Source organism: Mus caroli, unplaced genomic scaffold (assembly GCF_978045245.1).
Source record: "Mus caroli unplaced genomic scaffold, Mus_caroli_1 scaffold_11, whole genome shotgun sequence".
NCBI lineage: Eukaryota > Metazoa > Chordata > Mammalia > Rodentia > Muridae > Mus > Mus caroli.
The window spans coordinates 74,949,438-74,975,466 of record NW_028227266.1 but is presented as its reverse complement, the minus strand read 5'-3'; the positions used below and the strand labels follow the sequence as shown (position 1 = coordinate 74,975,466).

The 26,029-nt window shown below is 37.5% G+C and overlaps 1 protein-coding gene across 1 annotated transcript in view; it reads left to right on the top strand.

The window, feature by feature from the left end:
- Window positions 1-26,029, top strand: part of Hcrtr2 (hypocretin receptor 2) — a 96,128-nt gene that overhangs the window by 47,122 nt on the left and 22,977 nt on the right. The window contains exons 2-3 of the mRNA XM_021172745.3: window positions 12,769-12,947; window positions 17,681-17,924. Of these exons, the coding sequence (XP_021028404.1) occupies window positions 12,769-12,947; window positions 17,681-17,924 (423 nt within the window). The remainder of the gene's footprint in view (window positions 1-12,768; window positions 12,948-17,680; window positions 17,925-26,029) is intronic.

Here is a 26,029-nt window from a genome sequence, read left to right as displayed (position 1 = left end):
GACTTACCTGTAAAGAATGACAAAGAAAGAAATGAGCAACACAAACTCCACTCAAACGACTCTAAATTGAAATAATTACTATATAGGACACATCGACACTATCTCAGGACCTGACTACACAACTTCTGGTCCAGTGCTTCAGTGGAGCCTTAGTTGCCTATTCATACATATTAATAACTGTGATATTGTCTCTCTGGGAGCTTTTACACAAAAGGTTTAGAGACAGTTCTGAATCAGTCCATCCCTCCGGCTGGTGAGTCCCAGTAGTACGCAGAGGCAGTTGCTAAACATATTCAACACTCTTTACACTGTTTTTTTTCCTTCTGTAAGAATTTATCACTAAACTCTCCCCCTGTCCTCTCTCTCTTCCTCCTTCTCCCATATTCCCCTCTTTCTTTCACTGTATGTATGTATGTATGCATGTATGTATCTATGTATCTATGCATGTACATGAAGACAGTATTTTTCTACATCTCTTCCCAGCAAGTTCCTCCTATAGTGATGCAATTACTCCCTCCCAGCATCAGCACCATGGTGACATTCTTAGTCTTTAATAGAAGACCTGGCCACATTCACATAAAAATCAGGTGTACCCAAGATACCTGTTCACTTACAGACCTATATTTTCTTAAGTAAATAAAAGTGAAGGTCATTTTAGACACTTGTACATTTATAGTAGCATTTAAAAAGTTTCCTATTTATTAATATTAATTGAAAATTTGGTTGACAAATTCATAATAATTCAGTTGCACTTATGACAAGAATCCAGCCATGAAGCATGTAAAAATGGAAACACTGTTTGTGTAATGTTTCTGAGCAAGAGAGATATAGAGAACTTTGCCTAAGTGGGGAGGTGGATAAGGGTTGATATGACAGGTCTATTGTTACATATGGAGACGGGCATTAAAACCAAAATTACAAATAAGGAGGGCCACAGACATGGAAAGGGCCTTAGTGGTATATTAGAATTAGGGATATACTGATGACTTCCTGGGTTCCTATATCTACCCCCTAGTTATTCCATGAATGACTCAATACAGGATACTGAAAAGGTTAACTGCAGGCTCCACCACCTAGATTTTGTTGCTGGCTTTTGCATTATTTCATCTTGACTAACTCATTTTCATAAATTGAGATTGCACAGGATGGTTTATTCTTCTGTCAGCATTCTTTCTGTCATGTGAAATGTGACTTTAAATGGACATATTAATTTCCACATTATAATAAAAGTTACAATTGATTCAAAGTTGAAAACTTCCTTGAGATGCCAAGGTAGGTGACTCCAAAGGCTTCCACTGACACTTGGTGGTACTAGATGGAACTACACTCTTTTTTACAAATTTCTTGAAATGGTTAATACTTTATATGAATGTAGATGAGAGATTGTCTTCTTAAGTGTCTCAATGCATATTCTATATATAGCTGCAAATTAGAAAAGAATAAAGTTGTAATATCTCATTAGAATATCTATAAGACAATGTGTAAATACCTACACTGCTGATCTATGCTTCAATTTTGTGTTTTAGATAATTCTTATTTTCACTGAACACAATGAAAGTTTCTACAATAAATCATGTTTTCTCTCTTTGATACTACATTAGCACAATGAGACTGTAATTGTTAATTTTTAAATGTTTTTAATTGAAATAGAATTACATAACTTTCCCTCTCCCTTTCCTCTCTTCAGCCCCTCTCAGCCACCCTCCCTTGTGTCCCTCCCAAGCCTCCTACCCTTCAAGTTGATAGCCTCTTTTATTTATTATTGTTACGTGTGTGTATGTGTTTAGTTATGCATGTGTGTGTATTTATGCATGTGTGTATTTATGCATGTGTACATTTATTCATGTGTGTATTTATTCATGTGTATGTGTGTTCTCCTGAGTTCATTTTTGTATGTATGTATGTATGTATGTATGTATGTATGTATGTATGTATGATTTCAAGGCTGACCACTCTGAATGGACTACAAATAAGGGGGCTTATCCCTGAGAAAGGCAAAGAGTGTTCATAAATGAAGGAGGGTCCCAGACCCAGATCTGACTAGACTTGTGGATCTGTAGACAGCAGTGAGTCTAGGAAAGAGATGGCAACTCATCCAGGAAAGATGGAAAGATAGGTGGTACATGAAGATGGTGTGTTTGCTGGTTCTGTGTATGAAACCGAGCTTGTGGATTTGCAGGTGGCTGAGTGCTAGGAGAAGGAGAGAAAGAGAAGAAACAATTTACCTGGGAAAGGTGGATCATGCACAAGTTTTCTTACACAACTTCAGCTCCTAGGAGGTTTGAAGTTTTCTAGAAGTCCACTTCTAATAAATACCAAAAAGAAATGAAATTATGAGTCCAAGAGATGTGTGCTGCCATGTTAACTGTTTCACCATTCATATCTGTCAAGAAATAGGGATAACCAAAGTGCCCAATAATCGAGGGATGAATGAAGAAAATGTTACATAAGCAAAATGAAATGCTACAAAGGCTCCAAAAATCCTTTATTTTCAACAATACGGATGGAGCTTGAGATTGTAATTTTAGTTGAAATAAGCAATGGACATAAAGACAAGTTTACATGGTCTCATTCATATGAGTAATCTGAAAAAAAAAACTCAGATGATCTCATAATCAAGGAGACTAGGATAGCACCTACAGGAGCTAAGAAGATACGGTAACAGTGAATGAGGAAATATCGATCCATGTTTACTAGTCATAGCTGGGGAAGAGGGACGTTCAGGTGAACTTGTGCATAGCAGGACATTAACAGGGAGCTATAATGTACTCTAATTTTTAAAAATTACGAGAAAAAATTATAAAGTTTTACCATAAATAGCAGCTATGTGAGTGAACAGATACACTTGTATTATTTTAACCATTATACAATAATACATATATTTAAAATACTGCACTCCCCCATTATTACATATAGTTATCAACTTGTACTTATCGGTTTCAAATAAGGTAAATTCATAAAAGATATTGTCATACAAAAATTTTCAGAAAGATGTTATTATGTTGCAACTATTTTTATGGATTTTTTTATCTTCAGAGACAATTCTGTAAATTGTGATAAAAATCTATAACATAAAATATACCAGCTTAAACTTTTTGTGTTTCTGCTGTTTTTGTTTTTGGGTCTACATATGTAGCCCAGGCTGTCCTGAAACTTGCAATCTTCCTGCCTTGTCCTTTTGTATGTTGGGAACCCTGAGACTAATGCTTTATGCACTTATGATATTTGTCTTAGCTACTGTTTCATTGCTATGAAGAGACACCATAACCAAGACAACTTTTGTGAGGAACAACGTCTAACACTGGGGCTGGCTTACAGGTTCAGAGGTTCAGTCCATTGGCATCAAGGTGGGAGCATGACAGTGTCTAGGCAGACATATCACTGGGGAAGCTGAGAGTTCTACATCTTGTTCCAAAGGCAAACAGGAGAAGACTGACTGGTTTCCAGAAAGCTAGAAGTAAGGTCTCAAAGCCCACCCCCACAGTGACACACTTTCTCCAACAAAACCACACAAATGTCAACAAAGCTACACCACCTAGTGCCACTCCATGGGCCAAGCATATTCAAACCACCACGATACTTAACAAGCAAGTGAGATGCCACACATTCACTGATTTTCTGTGTGTTTCACTGGGGGCTCTGGTAGATGGATACAATCCCACTAGATTCCAGTAGTAGGAAGATTACCTGGGAACTCCATTTTCCATCTATCTGCTTGTAGTCCCACCTACCACTCTACCAAACATCTGCATCCCACTGTTACCCTCTCGAAGAACCTGGAAGTCTCCAGACACACTTCCCCTTCTGTCTGCCTGCCTGCCATTCACACCACCCACAACCTTGCTGGGGATCCCATTTCATGTAGAGTCTGACCAGACTGTCACATATCTCTAAGACTACCCTAGATTTCCACAGGCAAACCAAGAGTGGCCCCAAGATTGAACACCAAATACCATTCAGTCATTTACACCCTGAGAAGTGGAGATAATATTAAACAGAGATACAAATAATTACCCCAAAAGGGAAAGAACAAATCTCCAAAGCAAGAAACACTTCTACAGATCTAGTTCTAGGTGCTTAGTACCAGCCCAGCCCTGCTACAGTCACCTGACTTCATCCTTTCTGCTATATTTCCATCTTCTAGCCAACTGTATATCTTGCACTGAGACTCATCCTAGTGAGTCCATCTAATTCTACCCATCACAAACCCTCCACAATACTAGAATCTAGCCTAGGCCCCACATTCAGTGTCCAGGCCTATTATGGTGAACCACACTCATGTGATCACCAGGCTTCAGACTTGGGCACACATCCCATGTGCCAGTCCAGGCTTTCTGTGCCCACTCAACTTCATCCTTTACATGCTGAATACAACTCCCAGATCCAGTCTGTCACCAAATAATTTATACCATGGCCCAGTGCACTAAGTGTTCCTGATCCTACTCATATTGTACTTTTCTTAGATCTAGCCCAGGTCCAATATCCAGTTCACAGGCATTATCTAGTAAGCCCCTACCCACATAGTCTTCATACTCCTGGTTTGGACTAGAATTCACATACTGAGTGCCAGCCAAGCCCCCTTTGTCCACCTGATTTCTTCCCTCCCAGGCAGGCCTTATCCACCATAACTTGAAGGTCCTATGTTAATTTTCATCCCTCTCTATGTCCACATCAGACACAAAACCAACAGAAGTCTACAGTCTCAGCTCTTCAGTCTCAGGGTGAATGGGTTAAGAAACTAAATTCATCTTTCTGTTTTCTTTTTTAAAAAATACACTTTAGCTTTAAAAAATAGGTGCAACTGTAGAGTGAAAGGATTGACAAAAAAAAATATATATATATATATATTTTAATCAAATGGGACCTGGAACCAAGCAGACTAAAACAAATCAGAAGAAATAAAGGAGGCATTATTTTAATAAAGGGCACATTTAACAAAAGAAAACATTACAACCTAAACATACATGCACCCAACTCTATAGTGCCAACTTCATAAGGGAACTAATAACATTAAAGACACAGAATGACATAAATGTTGCAGGATACTTGATCATACTGTGAACCCTGAGATTGTGTTATGGTGTGGCTCAGCCCTTAGCTCATACCTTTAATCCCAGAGAATTAGAAAGATATGGAAGATTAGCACATGTTACTAAAGTTAGTACAAGGGCAAGCAGAGCAATTCAAGGGAGGCAGATAAAGAGAAGCTAGAGTTAATTAGCCTGGAAAGGAGTTTTGAGCCAGAGGAACTGAGATGACCAGCCAGCCAGAGTCATATCCATATGACTAGTTTTCAATAGGAGAAATAGAAATGGCTATAAAATATCTCAAAAGATGTCCATCATCTTTAGTAATTAGAGAAATAAAAATTAAAACAACTTTGAGATTTCATCTCACCCCTGTAAAAATGTCTAAGGTCAAAAAAACCACTCAGAACCAGTGCTGGAGAGACTGTGAAGAAATAGGGCTCTCATTTATCGTGGCTCAAATTGAAAACTGGTGTAGCCACTCTTGAAATCAATGTGGAGAATTTTTTCACAGGCTAAAATAAATCTACCATATGACCCAGCTGTACATCTCCTTGGCTTATACCCAAGAACTCAATATCCTACTTCATAGATACTTGCTTGGACATGTTCATTGCCACTCTATTTATAATGGCTAGGGAAGGCAAACAACCATTTTAATGTCCTTCAACTGATGAATGAATAATGAAAATGTGGTCATATGCACTATAGGATATTCTTTATCTGTAAAAAAAAAGATAATGAAATTTGCAGATAAACAATGGAAATTGAAAATGTTATACTGAGTCATGTAGATTCAGAAAGACAAGAGGCACATATCTTCCCTCCTTTTCTTTCCTTGTTTTAAATATTCAGATGTGAGTGTATAAGCTGGAGTAGCCACAGAAACCAAGAAGGTAAAACTGGACCATGGGATAAGGGAGTGCTAAAGAGAGAAATAAAGGGATCCAGGTGCTATGAAGGGGAAAATGGAAGAAATGTGGGTGAGGCAGGAGGGTGTGTATATTGAATAAGAGAGAGGGAAGAAGGATAAGTGGCATCAAGAATATTTGAAAATCTCATGAAGAATCATATTATTCCATATTTTCCTGAAATTACATGACGTGTGTATTAGTATATATGTATACGTTCAATAAAATTATGCTACTTAGAGTGATAATGCTCCCCTTAATAATCATAGACTGACACATACCCCATTACCAGACATGGGAAATTTTTTTGAGTTGTTGGCCCAGTATGTCCAAAAGACTCCCCAAAACAATATGGCTGTATCTGCTCTTGGTTGCCTCCTAGAAGTTGAGCATAAATTTCTATTTCTGAAGACACTGTGCACTTTAAACTCAAGGCTCAAAAGAGTCAAACTGAATATGATACAGTGTCTCTTCTCTGAGGACTGTTGCCAAGGAAGGGAAGAAACCAATAATCCTACACAGCTGTGATGCCTATAAATATGAACCATTACAGTGACCATAATGGTAAGATATCCCTACAGGTACAAGAGTGGCATTCATATCTTGGCAGTAACAAAAGATATCTAATTGGATTTTAAGGTCTACTCAACAGGAAGGAAATCAGGCCGAGTAGTGTAAACATAGTCAAATACCTGGGGCTGTTGAGGTCATGAATAGAAAGGAACCCACTACTACCACCATCCTAAGCTAGTATAATTTCTAAGTCTAAACACTTCTCCATGAACTCACAAATATGTATAGCTATCACCCCTTATGAAAGAAGCTTCTCTTTGGAACAAAGAAGACCATTAGTGAAAGCTACAACTGGTTAAAATACAAAGAACAGTGATCATAAAGTTCTCAGGACAAACTGGCACATCAACAGCACAAACCCCATACCTAAAGCTGAGGAGATATTTGTCAAGAGCAGTGTAAAAAATGCAATGCTGTAATATGCTGTGCTATTGCATCCTAAAATGACAGGGAAGCTATATCAATGATGATTTGTCCATATGGATGCCTAAATAAGACATGAAGAATGGCAATAGCATTATATATGTCAACAGGAAGGGGAAGACATCACAGATTTTCACCCCTAGAAAAGAACTACAGGCAGGTATGCTCTACTAGACAGAACTAGTCTTCCACTGGGTTGAGCCCACAATTGATTATCTAATGCAATGTGATCCCCCAAAATATATCCAAGAACATTAGACACACTTGACATGTCACATTGATATATTTATGCATATGTATAATAATAATTAAAGTAAGAGAAGCAATGAATTTGAGGAGCAGGGGCATGTGGCAGGAATTGGAGGGGACAATGAGTGGGAAAGTATTTAATTAAAAATTAATTCAACAAACAGAGATAACCTACATCTTCCACAGAGATGGTTCCGGTGAAAATTAAAGAGTTAATGTAACTAGAGTATGTGATCAAAGAACACTGTCCATAAAGATAAAAGCAGATGTTTTGCCAGGAGCTCTCAGAGGGGCATGACATTGCTGTTGCTAATGGTTACAGTGACACTGGATGCTTTCAATAGGAGTAGGGAAAAAAAAAAAAACATGACAGGTGGAAGACATTGTGGAGATTTCAAGCATTGGTCACTGGGGAAAAGAGAGGATATTACATTTCAGAGAAATATTAAATCTGAGTAAAGGCTTGAATCTAGTTTTGGATGAGTTTGGCATGCTGTAGAAGAAGAAAATGGTTACTATTGTACCTTTTGGTCTTGAAAGAGTGAGTAAACAAACTCACATGTGCACAGATCAGGAAACATACCTATAGGGTTGTGTGTCATTAACAGGCCATTTAGAAACAGGTCCTGACAATGTGGAATGTTTACACAAGCAAGGCCAGGGCAATGAGGAGTGGAGCTACCTTACTATGTATAAGAAAAATGGTGAAAGTTCAAGAGAAGCAAGGCCTTGTGGGTAAGCAAAGTCATAATCTATAAATATTTGAATGGGCATAATACAAACACTACCCTTATTTTTTAGTGGCAGAATAATACAACCTAACATAAAGCTCTAACATAAACTGCTCCAGGACTCTCCTGACAATATTCTTTATTGATTTTTCCCTTTTGTTAACCTCTACTGTAATAATGTGTAATGATTAATGCTGAATTTCAATTTTACAGCATTTAGAATCACCAGAGACAAGCCTCTGGGCAAAGTGTTTGTGAGGGAGTTTCTTTTTTTAAAAATTTTTTATTAGATATTTTCTTTATTTACATTTCAAATGTTATCCCCTTTCCTAGTTTCCCCTCCTAAAACCCCCTATCCCTTACCCCTTCCCCCCTCCCCCCTGCTCCCCAATTCACCCACTCCTGCTTTCTGGCCCTGGCAGTTCCCTATACTGGGGCATAGAACCTTCACAGGACCAAGGGCCTCTCCTCCCATTGATGACCGACAAGGCCATCCTCTGTTACATATGCAGCTAGAACCATGAGTCCCACCATGTGTTTTCTTTGATTGGTGGTATAGTCCCAGGTAGCTCTGGAGGTAATTATGTTAATTGAGATGAGAATGCCTATCTTAATATGGTCGGCAACAGTCTATGCTTTTTTTTTTTCATATATTTTGATCATCTCTCATTCTTTCATTCTCTCTCTCTCTCTCTCTCTCTCTCTCTCTCTCTCTCTCTCTCTCTCTCTCTCTCTCTCTCTTACACACACACACACACACATACTCCAAAAAGAAAAACAAATCTATAGTTTTGTTTTGCCCAGTGCTCCTGGGCATAGAGCCTACACTGGAGTATTGTTGATATAACCAGTGTCACCCTATTAAAATGGCTTTTTGGTCAGTTGTTGGATTTAGTGGTCCCTTCCCCTCTCAGTGCTGGGACCCTCTCTGCCTTCAACCTATCTCTGTGCTGCCACAGTCTCTGAGTTGGCATGTGCATCAATCCTGCTTTGTCTGGAATATACTGTATCCTTGGAGTGATCCAGCATCTCCCTACCTTATAATCTTTCTCCCTCTACTTCATTCACGTAGATCCCTGAGCCTTCCTGAGAGGGGTTTGATGAAGACATCCCTTTTAGGAATGAGTGTTGCAATGAGTATGTCACTCAGCACACTGTCTAGTTTGGGTCTCTGTTAGTTACCATCCACTGCAAAAAGAAGTGTCTCTGATACAGGTTGAGCAATGCCATCATCAATAGGTATAGCACTATGTCATGACACTAAGATAGAAAACACAGCAGTCTTCTTCTTTGCTCAACATACTAAATATAGAAACGCTTGCATTTACATATGGCTCATTGAGAGTCATTACTGATAACCTAGAATGTCTTCATAATATAGGGACCAATGGCAAGTGATACAGAATGACAGAAATATGTGAGAATCTTATGGATTTAGCCAGAGATGAAAAGACTGGGAGAACAGGCATAACAGTGGTCTTTAAATACTTTAAATTCATTATAGCTACTGTTCAATGTTGCCCCTTAACTGCAGAAGATACAGTGAAATCCTGGTTTCTATTGTTTCAGACAGTGGCTTTCTTTGTATACATGCTTTTAAATTTTTTGTTTTATGTGCATGACTTTTTTCCTGAATGTATTTCTGTATACCATGCATATCTGATGCCTGGGGAGGCCAAAGGAGGGCACAGATCCCCAGGAACTGGAGTTACAGACAGTTCTAAACCACTGCCACATGGGTGCTGGGAATCTATCCTTGGTCCTCTTAAAGAGCAGCTGATACTTTGGCCACTGAGCCAACTTTACAGGTGCCAAAGGTGATCCTTTTTGGAAATTGGGTCATTGGAGATGTAATTTGTGAAGATGAAGTTACACTGTACTAGGGTGAACCTGTAACCCCACATGAATATGATCTTGTAAGAAGATGACTGTGCAAAAATCTAGACAAGGGAGAGCATCATGTGACCACTGAGGCAGAGATTGGAACTACACATGTAAAGTTTGCAGACTCAACCATAACTACCATCAGACCACACCTTAAAGCTAGGAGGAAGCAAGGGAGATCTTCCAAACAGGCTTGGGGGCTAGGAGAACTAACTGCATGTTCTTTTCTGGGTCTAATTTGCACAGTTTAGCATATATTAAAAAGGTCCCAGCAATATTATTTGGTATTCATTTTTCTTATTATAATCCATAAGCATGTGCTTTCCAGTTGCTAAGATATGTATAGTTCAAATATTTATGTAAAATAATATATTTGGCAGTATCACCTTCAAGGGGAAGCATTGGAGTGTATCCTAATTAAGGCCACCTGATGCTTTGGCTGTCACCTTGCTGAAGTTAAAGGATTGAGTGAAGTATTCAAAAACTAAATCTTCCAAAGTATAAATATTTTCTTAAATTTCATGTTGGGAGGTGAGAGCTAATTTCAGCCTTAGCAACTAGTGGATGTATTTTTGCCAGGATACGAAAATTCTAATGGTAGATTGTTGAACTTCAGGCCAGTTTTGCCTCTTTCTCATCCACTCTGCCCTTGGGAGAAGCCACAACTTCTGTGTTCTGCTGTTAAATTTACTAGGGGCTTCTTTTAAAAAGCCATATTCTGTATTATCTCTCTGTAGGCTCCTTCTCCTTGGCTAGGAATCTTCCTTCCCAGCAGCTCATCTTGTGCTGTTCTGGGAAGCTTTGGTTTTGGTCTATTTTGGTCTATTTTATGTGTGTGTGTGTGTGTGTATGTATGTATGTATGTATGTGTATGTATGTATGCATGTATGTATGTGTGTATGTATGTATGTGTGTATGTATGTTTGTATGCATGTATGTATGTATGTATATATATGTATGTATGTTTGTATGTATGTATATGTATTATGTATGTATGCATTTAAAGAGGCCAGACTAGCCTGACTTTTTTCTGCTTTTTACCCAGGCCTTTTCTGGCTGTAAGCTTGGCTTCTAACTGCTGTCAGTTGAGCACCATTTTGTAGAAGTTAAGCTTTGGTTCTTCCTCCCAGTCCCTCCCAGAAATAAGACACAGACTCAAAATATATTGGAAAATACCTTGGCCATATAGCTAGGCTCTAATCTGACTACATCATAACCAAAATAACACAATTATTTTAACCTACATCTTGCCACATGGCTAGTTACCTGTGCCATGCATCCTTCTCCTCACATCTTTTCCCCTGGACCTCTCACCTGGCTCTATCCCAGAATTCTTTTTCCTCCTGGGTGTTCCACTTCTATTTCCTGCTTTAGCCATAGGCCTAAGGTTTTTTAATTGACAGGTAATGCATGCATACAATACACAAGATACTCCTTCTATAGTAGATGATTGTCAAAAATAAGTTCTTACTCGGGCACTTAAATGCCACTACTTAAAGTTACCAATCACAGCGTCATTTCCATGACAACCCTAACAGGCTAAGGATACCCTGAAAACACATTCACAGTTCCATTTACTGGAATTCATTAGCAGAAGAAGCTAGCACTCTATGCAGGCATAGATTTCGAAACTGGTGGTTTTGAAATTTGTATGTGTCAGACAGGTGGAGGGCACAGTGTGCAGTAATTGATATTCTTTCCATAAAAAGCAGTTGAGTGGGCCGCACAGCATTAAAGAAGGAAGGTTCCACAGTGTGGTAAGGAGGCCAAGCAGGTCAGATTTCAGCGTGATGTTCAGTGGCCATTGAGAGTAATAAAGAGAGAATTGGAGCCTAGAATTTAAATATACTCTATTACTACCTCTTCGTTTTCAAAAGTGGAGACAAACTAAGTGGTGAAGGACACAATTATCACTTGGAACTTACTACTATTTATACTTTGTGAGTTATTAACAGGTCCAATAAATGTTTTTGTCTCAATTTTCTCACACACAAATATGCCTGGTGTCTTCCTGTAAGATTTTCCCAAATAGCACAATATAAGTACATGAACGATTTGGCTAAGTATTTGACAAAAGGTGGGGTTGAGTTAAGGTGAGGTAGTAGTAGGCTAGTTTGTTTGTTTGTTTGTTTGTTTGTTTTTCTTTCCAATAGTTAATATTTTCTTCTTCTGGTTGTCCACAATGCAAATTTGTGGAAAGACATGGATCAAGGTCATGAATGAGGTGATTATAACTGTTCTTTGAAGATTACTAATTCTAATTCTCCTCATTCAACTACAACTCATCAAGTTTTTATTTTAATTTTGGCAGAGTTGTATTATGTAGCCCTAACTGACTTGGACCTCAGTGTGTAAATCAGGCTAATCTTAAACTCATAGAGATCTGCCTGCCTCTGCCTCTGCCTCTGCCTCTGCCTCTGCCTCTGCCTCTGCCTCTGCCTCTGCCTCTGCCTCTGCCTCTGCCTCTGCCTCTGCCTCTGCCTCTGCCTCTGCCTCTGCCTCTGCCTCTGCCTCTGCCTCTGCCTCTGCCTCTGCCTCTGCCTCTGCCTCTGCCTCTGCCTCTGCCTCTGCCTCTGCCTCTGCCTTCCAAGGCTAAGATTAAGGACATGTGCTGCTATACCTAGCCCAGGAACTATTTCTTGATATTGTTCTATATACTGAACACTGAAGGAATAGAAACATCAATCAGAAGCTGCCCTTTGATTTCGCATGCAACTCAAACGATAAACAGCACAGCCCTATGAACAGGAAATACAGGGGTTGGGTCAGTGAACTTATTTTAACCACAGATTCCAAATTCCCAGAGATTAACAGATGGACTGACAGTAGCACAGCTTTAAACACACAGGTATGGGTTTTTCAGCACATGCATGAGTAGAACTTCACAGTCATGTTAATTCTCTTGACTTTCCTCATTGCTGCCTAGTCTCTTTGTTTATTCCCCATCTCTTTTTCTTTTTTCTCTATCAGTCTGCGTGGCAGTGTGGAAGAACCACCACATGAGGACAGTCACCAACTACTTCATAGTCAACCTTTCCCTAGCAGATGTGCTTGTGACCATCACCTGCCTTCCAGCTACCCTCGTTGTTGACATCACTGAGACTTGGTTCTTTGGACAGTCCCTCTGTAAGGTCATTCCTTATTTACAGGTAATTCTTTTTTGAGCCCTTGTACATGTTCTGAGCCATTTTACATGTTTTCAATTAAAGACATTGCAGTCTGGTAAAATAGTTAATGAGTTAATAAATAAATAGATAGATATTCAGGAAATAAACAATTTAAGGTTGATAATACTTGAGATTTACTGACTAAATCATGCCTAGATAAAATTGAGGCAACAATGTTGTTATTTACTTCACAGTCCTCATCATAAAAGAAATGATCTGAACAAACTAATGATTAAGACAACCCTAGCTCAAATAATCACGAACATTTGTTTTTAAATTATCAGGAATATCAGATTTTTCTTAATGATTTCTTTTCATCCTGAAAAATTAAGAGGTATGTGGTCAAAGAAGAGCAAGTCTAGACATTGCTTCTGGTTTGGAATGTCTGTTCTGTCGTCTCTAGATGACACACTATTACATAAAATACATTGACTCTTGGCACTTACTTACCCAAAATGGTAATTACAGTAAAATCCACCTCAGATAGCTGTTGTGGCAGATTATTTAGATGATTTACATAAGTCTCTTGGTTCTGTGATTACCTCATCATGATTTTACAAAGCATTGCTTTCAGAGTAAGAATCAGTTACCATGGATGCCTCGGTGATAAACAGTGAGTACAGCCTTTCTGTATCTGTTTGACAAATAAAAATTTATTAAAAACTACTTTTAAAGGAATCATCTTCTAATGTATTTATAAATGTATAGTCTTTGATAAAAAAATATTCCTGATAGTGACCGTAGTAACCCATGCCTAAGAGCTGTGCTGCACTTAGAAAGTAGTCAGTGAAGGAAAGCTCACTGTGTCCCCTTAGGAAGCAGATACAGAAGAAGAGGTGTGTGGTCTCTCTGTATCACCCCACAGTCCCCATCACCCTTTCCAGGTGGTGATCACAATGCTTGCATGAACAGATAATGGGATTCACATGAAAGAAAACTGGAAGCTGGGCGTGGTGGTACACGCCTTTAATCCCAGCATTCGGGAGGCAGATTTCTGAGTTTGAGGCTAGCCTGGTCTACAAAGTGAGTTCCAGGACAGCCAGGGCTATACAGAGAAACCCTGTCTCGAAAAACAAACAAACAAACAAACAAACAAACAAACAAACAACAAAAAAATGAAAGAAAACTAGAAGAGCTCACAAATACCCATTACTAAAAATAATTTAAACTGTTTGGAACCAAAATGTTAGAGTGTTGTTGTTGTTGTTGTTATTGTTGTTGTTGTTTTCAATTCAACAGCTCCTTGATCTCTTATAAAGAGAAGTAATTTTTAAACATCAGAGATCATTTGTAGCAAATGTGATGATGCCATAGAAATGATAAGCTACATACAAACACTATGTATTACAAGGCTTACCTGCTGAAGTCCATCAATGGATTACCAAAAGGACTTTAACAAAAATTTTGAAGAAATATTCAAATGAAGAACAGAGAAGAATCACCTCATAGGGAGAAAACTCAGTAAGAATGTACAGCTGTGGATGAACTCGCATGCAGGAACTAGAAAAAAAATCAAAAGCAGCAGAGAATTCTAACACCGGAGGACCTTCCTGTTCTTACCAGTAAACTGCATTTCTCTCGGTTCCATTCATCATCCAGGAGGAAATGACAGCTCCCTTCGTGTCAGGGTGGTTTCACCTGCTTATGTGCCCAGTTGCCTGACAACCCACATAATACCTGTCTCGTGAACACCATGTTTTGATAAGAAGGGGGTGATGCAATGTAGACTATCACCTTTGCCAGGAGTGTGCATTCTGGCTCTGATAGACTGAAAGCTTGCTGTGGCTTGCACCTTTCAATTCCCTTGGGAGCGCAAATCAAAATACAGGAAATAACATTAACAGCAAGAGATGCTGGTAGCATGGGTAGTGCTTAAAGTCACTGGCATCATTCTTCCATCTAACATAACTTATGAGCAAGTTCTAAATGTCAAGGCACAAAGGGAGAATCTGGCTCCTGGATAAACAGTGTCCAGCTTATCCATCTCCATGAGACAAAACCCAATGTGTGATCATAGTCTGAAAACAAACTGTATCCATTGCCTCACTCATTCACCTCGACCTCTTGTTAGAAGCATGCAAGTGCACCAAGAAAGTCACACACTGGCAAAACCAGTCTCCAACTGTATTTCAGAGGCACAGAGGCGCAGTGACAGTGCTTTCCTTAACTGAAGTAGTTTTTCTCCTAGTTGCCACAGCCTAGCACTAATTGCTTTTATCCCTAATATGTAACTTAAATATTTTGTATGCACGTATATAATGCACTTTCAATGGACCAAAGCTACACAGGAGTATTTGGTTGCATTTGGCTTTTACTAATTTGATTTACATATTGTTTCTCTTTTAAAGCAATATATCTTAGAGTTATGAGTGATATACTATAATACTTTGACAAATTCTTAAATTATTTAAGAATCTTATAAATGTAAAAGTCAACTTAATAATTAAAAGCTGTTTCTTAGATATTTAATAATTTGTAATTCCATATCCAATAACACATATCCTTGGTGAGCAATCATTACATACTTAATTTATTAATACTGACTGGATCAATTGACTCTTTTAAAGTATTTTTTACAAGACAAAATGTTTCAGAAGAGGCCCTTCACAGAAAATGGCAGGAAAAGAACAAAACAAATGAGATGTGGGTGAGTGGCAGTGAACAAGCAGACAGGTTCGACTGTTCACCTCACTTATATCTTACTGCCTCTTCCTGTTCCATTAGGCTCTATCACCCACAGTCATTCCTAATCATGGGTCTTTGAGAACTTTCTGGAACATCTATATGTGGTTTAAAACAAGCCCCCTCAGGCTTTGCCTTTTAAACAGAATACCCAGAATATGTGTGAAGGACCAAGGTACCTAAAGGCAGAAATTCCCAACATCTTTCTCCTGCTGTCTGCATTCACAATATTCACAGTTCATTTCTAGGTTCTAGATTACTTTCTCAAATGTCAGGCTGACGAGAGAGAGAGAGAGAGAGAGAGAGAGAGAGAGAGAGAGAGAGAGAGAAGCAGTAACAAAACAATCATTTACAATCACTCATAATAAGATGCAATTTTATATTTCCCAAGAATATAAGGTGGACGCTAATTACACACTAAATATGTCTTAAGACATCAACAGATATAGAAATTGAAATAAATCACTGGTTGACAAATCCCTCGCAATGGATTCTACTGTCAGGTTCAACAGCTTTCCATATTAGAAATAAACCAGAATAATTCCTCACTCTGTGTACACCAAAGGAAGCAACACACTCAGGTTGCTCCTGGAACTGGATGTCAGTCTTTCAAGTGAGTTTATGTGGATTAACCATTACACTTGATTAGTTGTGAGGTCTACTAGAAATAACATTGGAATTTGAGCCACGTTGCTTCCCTTTTACTCACCAGGGTGATCAGAGCACAGGAATGATCAGAGTACATTGAGAGGCCTCGATGGACATTTGTACTTCTCATTGCTGGAAGAAACAAACATAACTTTGTCCCAGCAGCCACAAAACAGCAGCCCTGCAGAGCTACACTGTTCTCCTACCCACATTGGAAGTGGAATCTGGGGATTAAGATCCATGGCTTCCTAAGCATAAAGAAAAGGAGGTCATAGGGAGTAGGGAATTTGTAAAGAGGAATTTGAAGGCACCTAAACTTCTCAATCATAATCAACTAACATACAATTAACCTACAGAAAATTTAGCCTCTAAGAGTTGAGAAAAATCTATGGATTTAGTTATATTATTTATGAGTAGTCTTTCTTGAAAAGTCTCCAGAAAGTACGATGATAAATAGGGTATCATGATTAACATTGTCATTTTAAAATATAAGGAATGATGATAAATACACAGCACTTGTGTGAAAGCCTTGAGTTAGGCAGTTTGCATCTCAATTAACACCACAATTCCATTTAATCAATGCTTCATTCAGAACAGAATCATGTATTAAAGACAGGTCCATACATTAATTATATGGGAACCAACAGGGTTGACATGTTTATTTCTTTCGATTTCCAAAGTGAAGAATCACCTGTGATGTTGTTATTTACATACAAGTCTATCCTAGGTGGACCTGCCTGTTTTTAGGAGCAAGTTACTAATTCTGTCAGTGAGTAAAGTATAGCACACATACTCACATACACAATTCTCTTTTAATGTGATCTAGGCTTTTATTTGTCCCAGTGCATTGAAAATCAATTGATAAAGTACCCCTTTTTATTTAAAAATATGAAATAAGATACCCATGACTTATCTACAATAACAAAATGTAACCAGCGAAAACTTACATGATAATGTAAAATACCCAATGCCATGTCATTCTGGTTGAGAGAATTTTCAGCTGTAGAAGAAACGCATGTATAATTTCTTTTCCTCAGAGGTTAAACACTACTTACACTGCCAGTACAAAAGATGCAAAGCAAAGTAAAGATGGGAACTATTCAAACATGAAGAACTGAACATTTAGTGTGAGAAAACTGCAAGGTTTCAAAGCACCTACCTCACATCTGAAATGAAACACCAAGTTCCCCCTTGCACGTCTACATTTCTACTTTCATCATTATTCTTCAACATGAAAATTATTTATGTGAATTAATACATGGTGAGGGTTACCCTGAATGCTCCCTTTCTGCTGTAACTACTTTGCTGATGCAGTAAATGTTTTCAAGGTTCCTTTCTGAGACCTAGCAATTCTCTTGAATTGTGGTCCTTTCTTCCCCCTCTAGACTGTGTCAGTGTCTGTGTCTGTTCTTACATTGAGCTGCATTGCCTTGGACCGATGGTACGCCATTTGTCACCCTTTGATGTTCAAGAGCACAGCCAAACGGGCTCGAAACAGCATCGTTGTCATTTGGATCGTCTCCTGCATCATAATGATTCCTCAAGCCATTGTCATGGAGTGCAGCAGCATGCTCCCTGGCCTAGCCAATAAGACCACACTCTTTACAGTATGTGATGAACACTGGGGCGGTAAGTAGGCTTCACCATTGTGCTCACATTGACATTGTACCCAGATGTTGGATTAGCATCACTATGCTAAATTCGTCTTATATACTTTATTAATATCTTTTCAAAAGAGTTCAGCAAGAGGTGGAAATAAAGTTGAAACATAACAAAATTTGCATAAATAATTTAGGTCCTTTGGAGGTGTTTTATGAACAATATTTAATTTTCATTTTTAATTTAATTATTTTTTACAGTGGAAGTGAATCAAGGAGTTTATTCAATGACTCATTTTTAGTTATTTCTTAAAGTTTTAAAACAAACAAGTAGTCAATGAAACAAATGAAATTATAAATTAACAGTTTATTAAAATCATTTTAAAAGTTTTCTCAAAAGGCTAAATACAGAGATTTTTATATAACCCAGTTTTCCTACTCCTGAACATAAACCGGAACAACTCTGTATTTTATTTCAGAGATATCTGTGCACCTACGTTTATTGTTACTTTATTCATAATATTTAATAAGAATAGAATCAACATAGACGTCTATGAAAATGTGGTACATGTCACAATGGAATTTTATCCAACCATGAAAAAAAAATTCATGGGAAATGAGTGGAGATAGAAAATATTACATGAAGTGAACCCAGGCTGAGAAAGACAAATGCTACGTATACTCTCTCATGTGGGTATCTTAGCATTTAATTTTTTAAAATGTGAATTTCTGTGCAAATAAAGCAAGGCAGATACCCGAAAACTAGAAAGGGGCCTGTGAGAGAGGAAGAAAAAAATAAATGTTAAGGAGAAGAGGTAGGAATTGTAATAGAACACACATATGTTAATGATCTGTTTTCAGTTTAAAACTATGTTCTTAGAGCATCACAGTATCACAGAGACACCTGCTCACTGAGTGAGGAATTATATCAATTAGGAATCACCTCTGTATGGTATACATCTGTGCATACCCAGCTGTGATAGTAATATAAACAAGCAGCATTTTCGAGGCATTGTGATTCTTTGCCGCAAAACTTCTAACAATGGGAACACACCCACCCACGCATAGAAGAGACACAGATATGGACAGAGAAAAAAATAACAAAAGGACACCAAACATTTCAGTGTGGCATGTACTAGCTACACATGAGAGGGACAAATTTCTCTCTTTTAGATAATTGCATTACAATGGCTCATACTTATAGAATTTACACATCAGGAAAGAATGATTGTGAAATATACATGCAGCCACATTTATTAGTAAGATGAATCAAGCCAGGTGACTTGGGAGGCTCAGATAGATGGATTCTAAATCCTAAGCCAGACTGGGCTGCACATTGATACTCAGTCTTAAGAGAGAAAGAAAAAAAAATCAAAACAACCAAAACAAATCAAAATAAACTATAATAAATAAAATTTTACAGTTTGAATTTCCTGTTACTCAAGATATAGAGTATCTTTTCAATGAGTTTTACTCTTCTTTCCTAACATTGTGATACTTTGGGTTTTTTATCTTCAATTTCTTAATAAAATATCCCTTTAATATTACAGACAAAAATAAACCGAATGAAAAGTTCCTAAATACTTTCCCATGTCCATGTCCCATTTATTTAATGCTCAAATAACAGCTAGAGCATCAGGGTGTGCCAGGCACTTTGCCTAATAGAGCAGATTCTCCAGTAAGGCTAAAAGACAAACAAACCACTGTGTGATTAATGGACTTATGTACCATAGTACGGAAATAACGCCTTCAGTCCTGGCCATCTGGACAAATGTTTACAAAGATGCTGCTAATATTCCAGCGAGCATTAAAGATGAATATCAATTCTGAGAACTGGGAGCGGGGCATGGGTATCCCAGGGAAGGAAAAGATGTGTTGCCAGAAGAAACCCCACTCACTGGGTGTAGTCGAACCGCGACTGCCAGTCAACGTAGGTACTTTGAATGGGGGATCTGGAAATTAAGGGACAGAGATGAGAGAAGAATGGAGCGAAGACAAAAGTTTTGATCAAGGCTCAACTTTATTGCAAAGCATCAGGCTTATAAAGGCAAACACCGTAAGTCCAACCCCTAGACATGACTGATGACGTAAATTACCTTATGCTGGCATAGGTTTCCCTTTCTCAGCACAGGTCTCTCTTATCAGGCCAAAAGCAGAACTCTGAACAAAAATCAGCAAAAATAGCTGATGCATCAACTTCTGCTATGCTGGTCAGGGCAGAACCTCCACAACTGGGCCTCACATCTTAAGGAAGAAGGAGACAAGGGAGAAAGCATAGCTTGTGGGGCACAGGCAGCCTGAGAAAATGACTTTGGTAGAGCTGAAGTGTGTTACTTGATTTCTTTACCATAAGTTATAGCTGAAAAGCATCCTACAACCCATACCCTGACCCTTCTATCTTAATCCATGACTAAAATGAGCCCTACAGAGATTACACCATGTGTTCAAATTAGAAAGCAGTGTGTACCTGTCAATTACAAGAGTACTATTGAAAGGAGGGTGTTCCTTGAGATAATGAAAACGTCAGCTAGAGAAAACAATTAGTACTCTTTAAATGCCAGGAAAGTTTTTTTGGCAATGGATTTAATTTATATGTTCGTGGATATATATATACATATATATGTATATATATAAACTATAGCCCCCACACATAATCAAACATCATTAACCTGAAAGACTCCAAAAGGAGCCCCTAGCTCAGGCCTCAGGACAATAGCGGACACCCAAGAACTCACGACAGACCGAGCTTGTTGAAAACCACATGAGGCTTTATTTGGAGAAAGCCAGAGCTCTGGGGACGACTCATATCCCACGCAAGGGTAGAGGAGTCGACCTCGAGGGGAAAGAGGTCCCACTTTTTATAGGCCCTCAGTGGGGGAAGGAGAAGGGGGAGAGTAGGGGATTTCCAGATCTAAACAATGTCTATTCTCAAGAGATGGGTATGGGAGGGGTACAAGGAAAGAGTCTAATGAAGGTGCAGCAATGGGCACACACCTGGTCAGAACATTGGCAGACACACAGGTTCAAGGAGTGGCCAGAGCATTGTGCACCTCTATTTTTCTAAATCAGTGAAGCTAGTTCTGCTAACACTGACGTCTATCTTGCCAATTTCAGGGCTTCTGTGTCCTTTTACATTCTGCCAGGATCTTTCATTGGGCCTCCATTCTGCCAGGATCTTTCAAACCCCATTAATGAAAAAATTACCAAGCTACAGAATCCTAACCATAAATGTAATTAAGTAGAATATTGTGTTGTTTGTATCACATAAGTACACATAACATTTTAAAATCACAAATAAAATGTAAATACACAAAATTTATATCTATTTCTAGTATTTTATTATCTGGTTTTTATACAAATATTCAAAAATCATTGATAAAACTATTTGAAAGTAATTTGGTAGTAGGCCACAGTTACTCAAAATGATTATTAGGGCCAAACTAAATTGATATTGAATTGAGGTGATAATCCATGAAATAATCAAACAATAAAAACCATTAATTTATTTTTCACCTATTCAGTTTCAAATTACTAGTAATTTATTGATCTCAAGAAGAATGCAAAATAATTTAAAATAGTTTCTGATCATTTAATCATTAGCAATCTCATATATTAACATTCTTAAATAGAATACTCCTGTTCATGAAACTATTTAAAGTTCCATGCCCAAATTGAATGTTAAAGATCAGCATAGGAATTATAACTCTCTTAGTTTGCTTTCTATTGCTGTGATAGACACAATGACCAGAAGCAACTTGTGAGAGGAAAAGTTTATTGCATCTTAGAGCTTGTCAATCATCAAAGGAAGTCAGAGCAAGAAATTAAGGCAGTTCCTGAAAGCAGGAACTGAAGTACAAACCATGCCTTCATGCTTCTTGCCGGCTTGATACCCGTGGCTTGTTCAGTTGCTTTCTTATACAACCCAGGGCCATTTGCCCAGGAATGGCCCTGCCCACAGTGGGCTGGACTCTCCGACATCAGTCATTAACAAAATTGCCCACAGACTTGCCTACAGGCCAATGTGGTGAAGGCATTTTCTCAATTGAGATTCCTTCTTCCCAAATGACTCTAGCTTATGTTAAATTGGCAAAAGCAAAACAAAACAAAACAAAACATAATTCAAAATACCACACACCATAGAAAAACACATAGTTTATAATGCTACTTCTCTATGATGTCATTTAGCACAACTTAAAACATTGGCTGTAAACTACAGTATCTTCTACTTGAGATTAATTTATTATCTGTGATTCTTAGTTTTTAATCTATCCCCTAAATTTAACAAAAATATGGTTATGAAAATAAACAGTATTGCTTTAATTGTCAAATGATAGCATATAGGAATTTTCACTGGTCTCTTGTCTATCAAATCACTTTGGGAAGTCATGCAAATACCCATTATAAATGGTACCAGATGACTGGGAATTTTCTAAATGTCAGTGTTGTGAAGGATGAGTGGCCATGCATGGATCAATGTTTTCCAAATCATTGTATTCTTCATGTTCACGTTTTGTAATAACAAAAAGACAGATAACTCCAACAGAAAATAAAATAAGACAAGGTATATGTGTGTCTAAGCTGCTCTTTTTAGTATACAATGTGGGTGTGTCCTACTGACTTCATTGCTGTTGGACTTCACTGTTATCTATGTTTATTGTTTCATCTGTCACCTTTCCCATATTTATAAAGCTTACAATTTCCAGAATTTTGTTCATACTTTCTTAGCTAGCAAATGAATATTAATTCCTTAAATAAACTTTATTTAAAGAAAGTTACTCATTTTTAACATTCAATTCATCTGATTATGCCTTCATCAAGTGATTTATGAGTATAAATATCTACCAAATATTATTTAAGATATTACAATTTTATCTGAGAGGGGATCTCATTGTAGCCCAAGGTAGTCTTTGAACTCATTTTGTAGCACAGGCTATCTTAAAACTCTTTTTGTAACCCAGGCTGTCCTAGAACTTACTTTTAATCCCAGGCTGTCCTCAGCCCCAAGATTCAGCAAATATATTATTAGTGCCTAGGCCCCATGAATGCTAGGATTTCAGAATAATCCACAGAGCCAGACAATATTGTAGATTGACAATACATCTTCTTTTGGATCTAACAAAATGTACTTTGATGGTCTGACAAAAGAAAAATAGAGTGAACCTACCTTCCTTATGATCAGAGTAATTATGGCTGTTGTCTCATTATGAGGGTTAGAAAATGTGTGTGTGTGTGTGTGTGTGTGTGTGCACACTCGCGTATGCACATGCACACACATCAATTAACAGTTGTAAGATATTCATTAGAGGGATAATGGTAAAGCTACAAATACTTAGGTAAGTTTAAAAAACTCATTAAATTTAAAAATTGTCAATTTGAATATTGGCAAGTTACATTTAACATACTTGTCCCTGGCAAGTGTAGGACAGAAAAGAATGTTTGTAGGTTTTGTATAATTAGGTATATATACTGGTGGACAATGTGCCTTAACTCTTCTGAAGAATATTATTCTTTAATCTCTGATTTCAAAAACATCATAATATCCATATTTGTTTCTGATTTCTTGATTTGAGATAGTAATAGATAAGAAGATAGATGATGATAACTAGATAGAGATAGATAGATAGATAGATAGATAGATAGATAGATAGATAGATAGAAATACAAAATATATGGTTCTGTAGATTCATACAGACAAGAACTTATTTAGATATTGCCTTCCATCAGTTGAATAAAGATACTAGTTGTTGTTGTTGTTGCTGTTGCTGCTGCTGTTGATGATGTTGATGATGTTGATGATGCTGTTGCTGCTGCTGCTGCTGTTGATGATGTTGATGATGTTGATGATGCTGTTGCTGTTGCTGTTGATGATGTTGATGTAGTTGAGACAAGTACTCACGTTAGCCCAGCCTGGCTCTAAACTTGCCATGCAGACAGGGATGATCTTAAACTTCTGATCTTCCTGTCTCTACTCCCGAACTCTGAGATTAGAGATGTGTACCACCACACACGACTTTGTGCAATGCTAGAAATCAAACTCAAGTCACGATAAGCCAGTGTTCTATTGACTGAGCAACATCTGCTGCCTAAGACGCAGATTTATAGTCATCAGTCTGCAAAATGCCACTTTCTAACTCAGGCAGTGCTTAAGCAAAGCAAGTTTTATGTAACTTTCATTGTAAGTTTCATAAATATATATTAAAGATAGTGATTACTATCAAATGAAATATTCAAGGATATTTTAACACATGGAACTTGAATTTTAAGTAGTATATTTGAATTTGCAACTAGTTCTCAATCTGAGAATGAAAAGCAGATTTTAGGACATTTCATTTCCCTAATTATCGATTACAACCTCTCCAGTAATACACTCATTCTAGCCTGGAATATAATTTTGTTTGATAAACCTCTCTGCATAAGTGTTCGTCATAATATATACTTACTAGCCAGTTATTAATTTTTCCACTTTTTCAAAATTACCAAAAGTCTCCTTCCTTCCATCCATCCATTCAAAATTCCATCTTGCTATGTCAGTAATGGTATCTGCTACTGTAGAGGGGAAAATGTTAGCAATCAAATCTACTTTCCCCCATCTGTTCAGTTTAGTCTGAGATAGGTATTAGAGCTTCAGTGTGCATAAGCTTCAAAGGTCTGTGTGTGTGTGTGTGTATGTGTGTGTGCATTTGTGTGTGTGCATTTGTGTGCATGTGTGTAGTGCATGTGACATGTGATACTTTCTTTAAGACAAAAGATCAAAGCCACCATGGTCCCTGGGAATTGCTGAGGTGACCTTCTAGTTGCTTTGAAATTGGTCCAGCAAATGCTGTTCAAGCTGCTGCACTTCCACTGGGAATAATCTCTGCTATTATTCCAGCACTTGATTCTATCACTCTTTATAATGACCTGTTTTACAAGATAAACTTGAAAGGAAATTAGAAATGAATGAAATGGATGAGTGTCTGTCTCCTGACCCAGAAAGGATCTAAAAATGACACCTCAAAATCATCTCTTACACCACCCAGCAGCCTATGAACCAGGCTGTTCCATCTACAGAATACAGTACAGAAAAAGCATGAGAAATGACATAATTTCAGAATGAAGAATACAAAAAATAATAGACTCAAAAATATTAGATTCATCAATTCCAGATAAGAAGATATATGCTCTACTGCTGGGAAGAAACACTGTGACAAAGGTAGTTTTTATGAAAGAAAACATCTCATTGGGACCTTACTTACAGTTTCAAAAGTTTAATCCACTATCACTATGATGGGGAACATGGCCACATGCAGGCAGGCATGGTGCTGGAAAGTAGCTGAGAGCTATATTCATAGGCAGAAAGAGAGCCTGAGCCTAGCATGGGATTTTCAAACTTCAAAACTCCCCATCCAGAAACACATTTCCTCAGACAAGACTGTTTTACATAATCCTTCTAATCCTTTCAAATAGTATCATCCCCTGATGAGTATGTATTCAAATATAATTAGCCTATGAGGCTCATTCTTATTTAAATAATCACCTCATCAATGCCAGGACTGATGTCAAGATAAAATATGTCATTTTAGAAAGAAACAAAATGAAAAAAAAAAAGCAAAAGTGAAGTGAAATCTTTGCTTTGCTTTGCTTTGCTTTGTTAACATTCAGAATTATAACTAATTGCTGATTTATCATTTCTAGAAATCCTTATTATAGGAGAAATATTAAATACTGTTAGGCTTAATTATATTAACTAATTGATTAACTTATTTAATAAGTGCTAATATTGTGATAGATATATTTGTGTTTAGGATTAATGAAAAATAAGAAAATCACGATAATCCTAGAGGTAATTATTACTAATAGGTGAGATGGATATAAAAAATGGATAAAAAAATTAACTATAAAATTCCTAAAGTTCTCAATTTCATTACAAATATAAGTATGAATGTTACACATGTGGGTATATTGACAATGCATCAACAAAACAAATATTGATTGTATTTATTTTTCCAACGTTTTTCACATTTATATTTAAGAGCCCAACTGGTCCCATCACTTGAGAAACTTATATTTTAATGAGAATAATGAACTGTATTTACATTTAGCTCTTATTTAAACAAGGATTTAGTCTTTTAATTTTTTAATGGAAGATTTTACTGT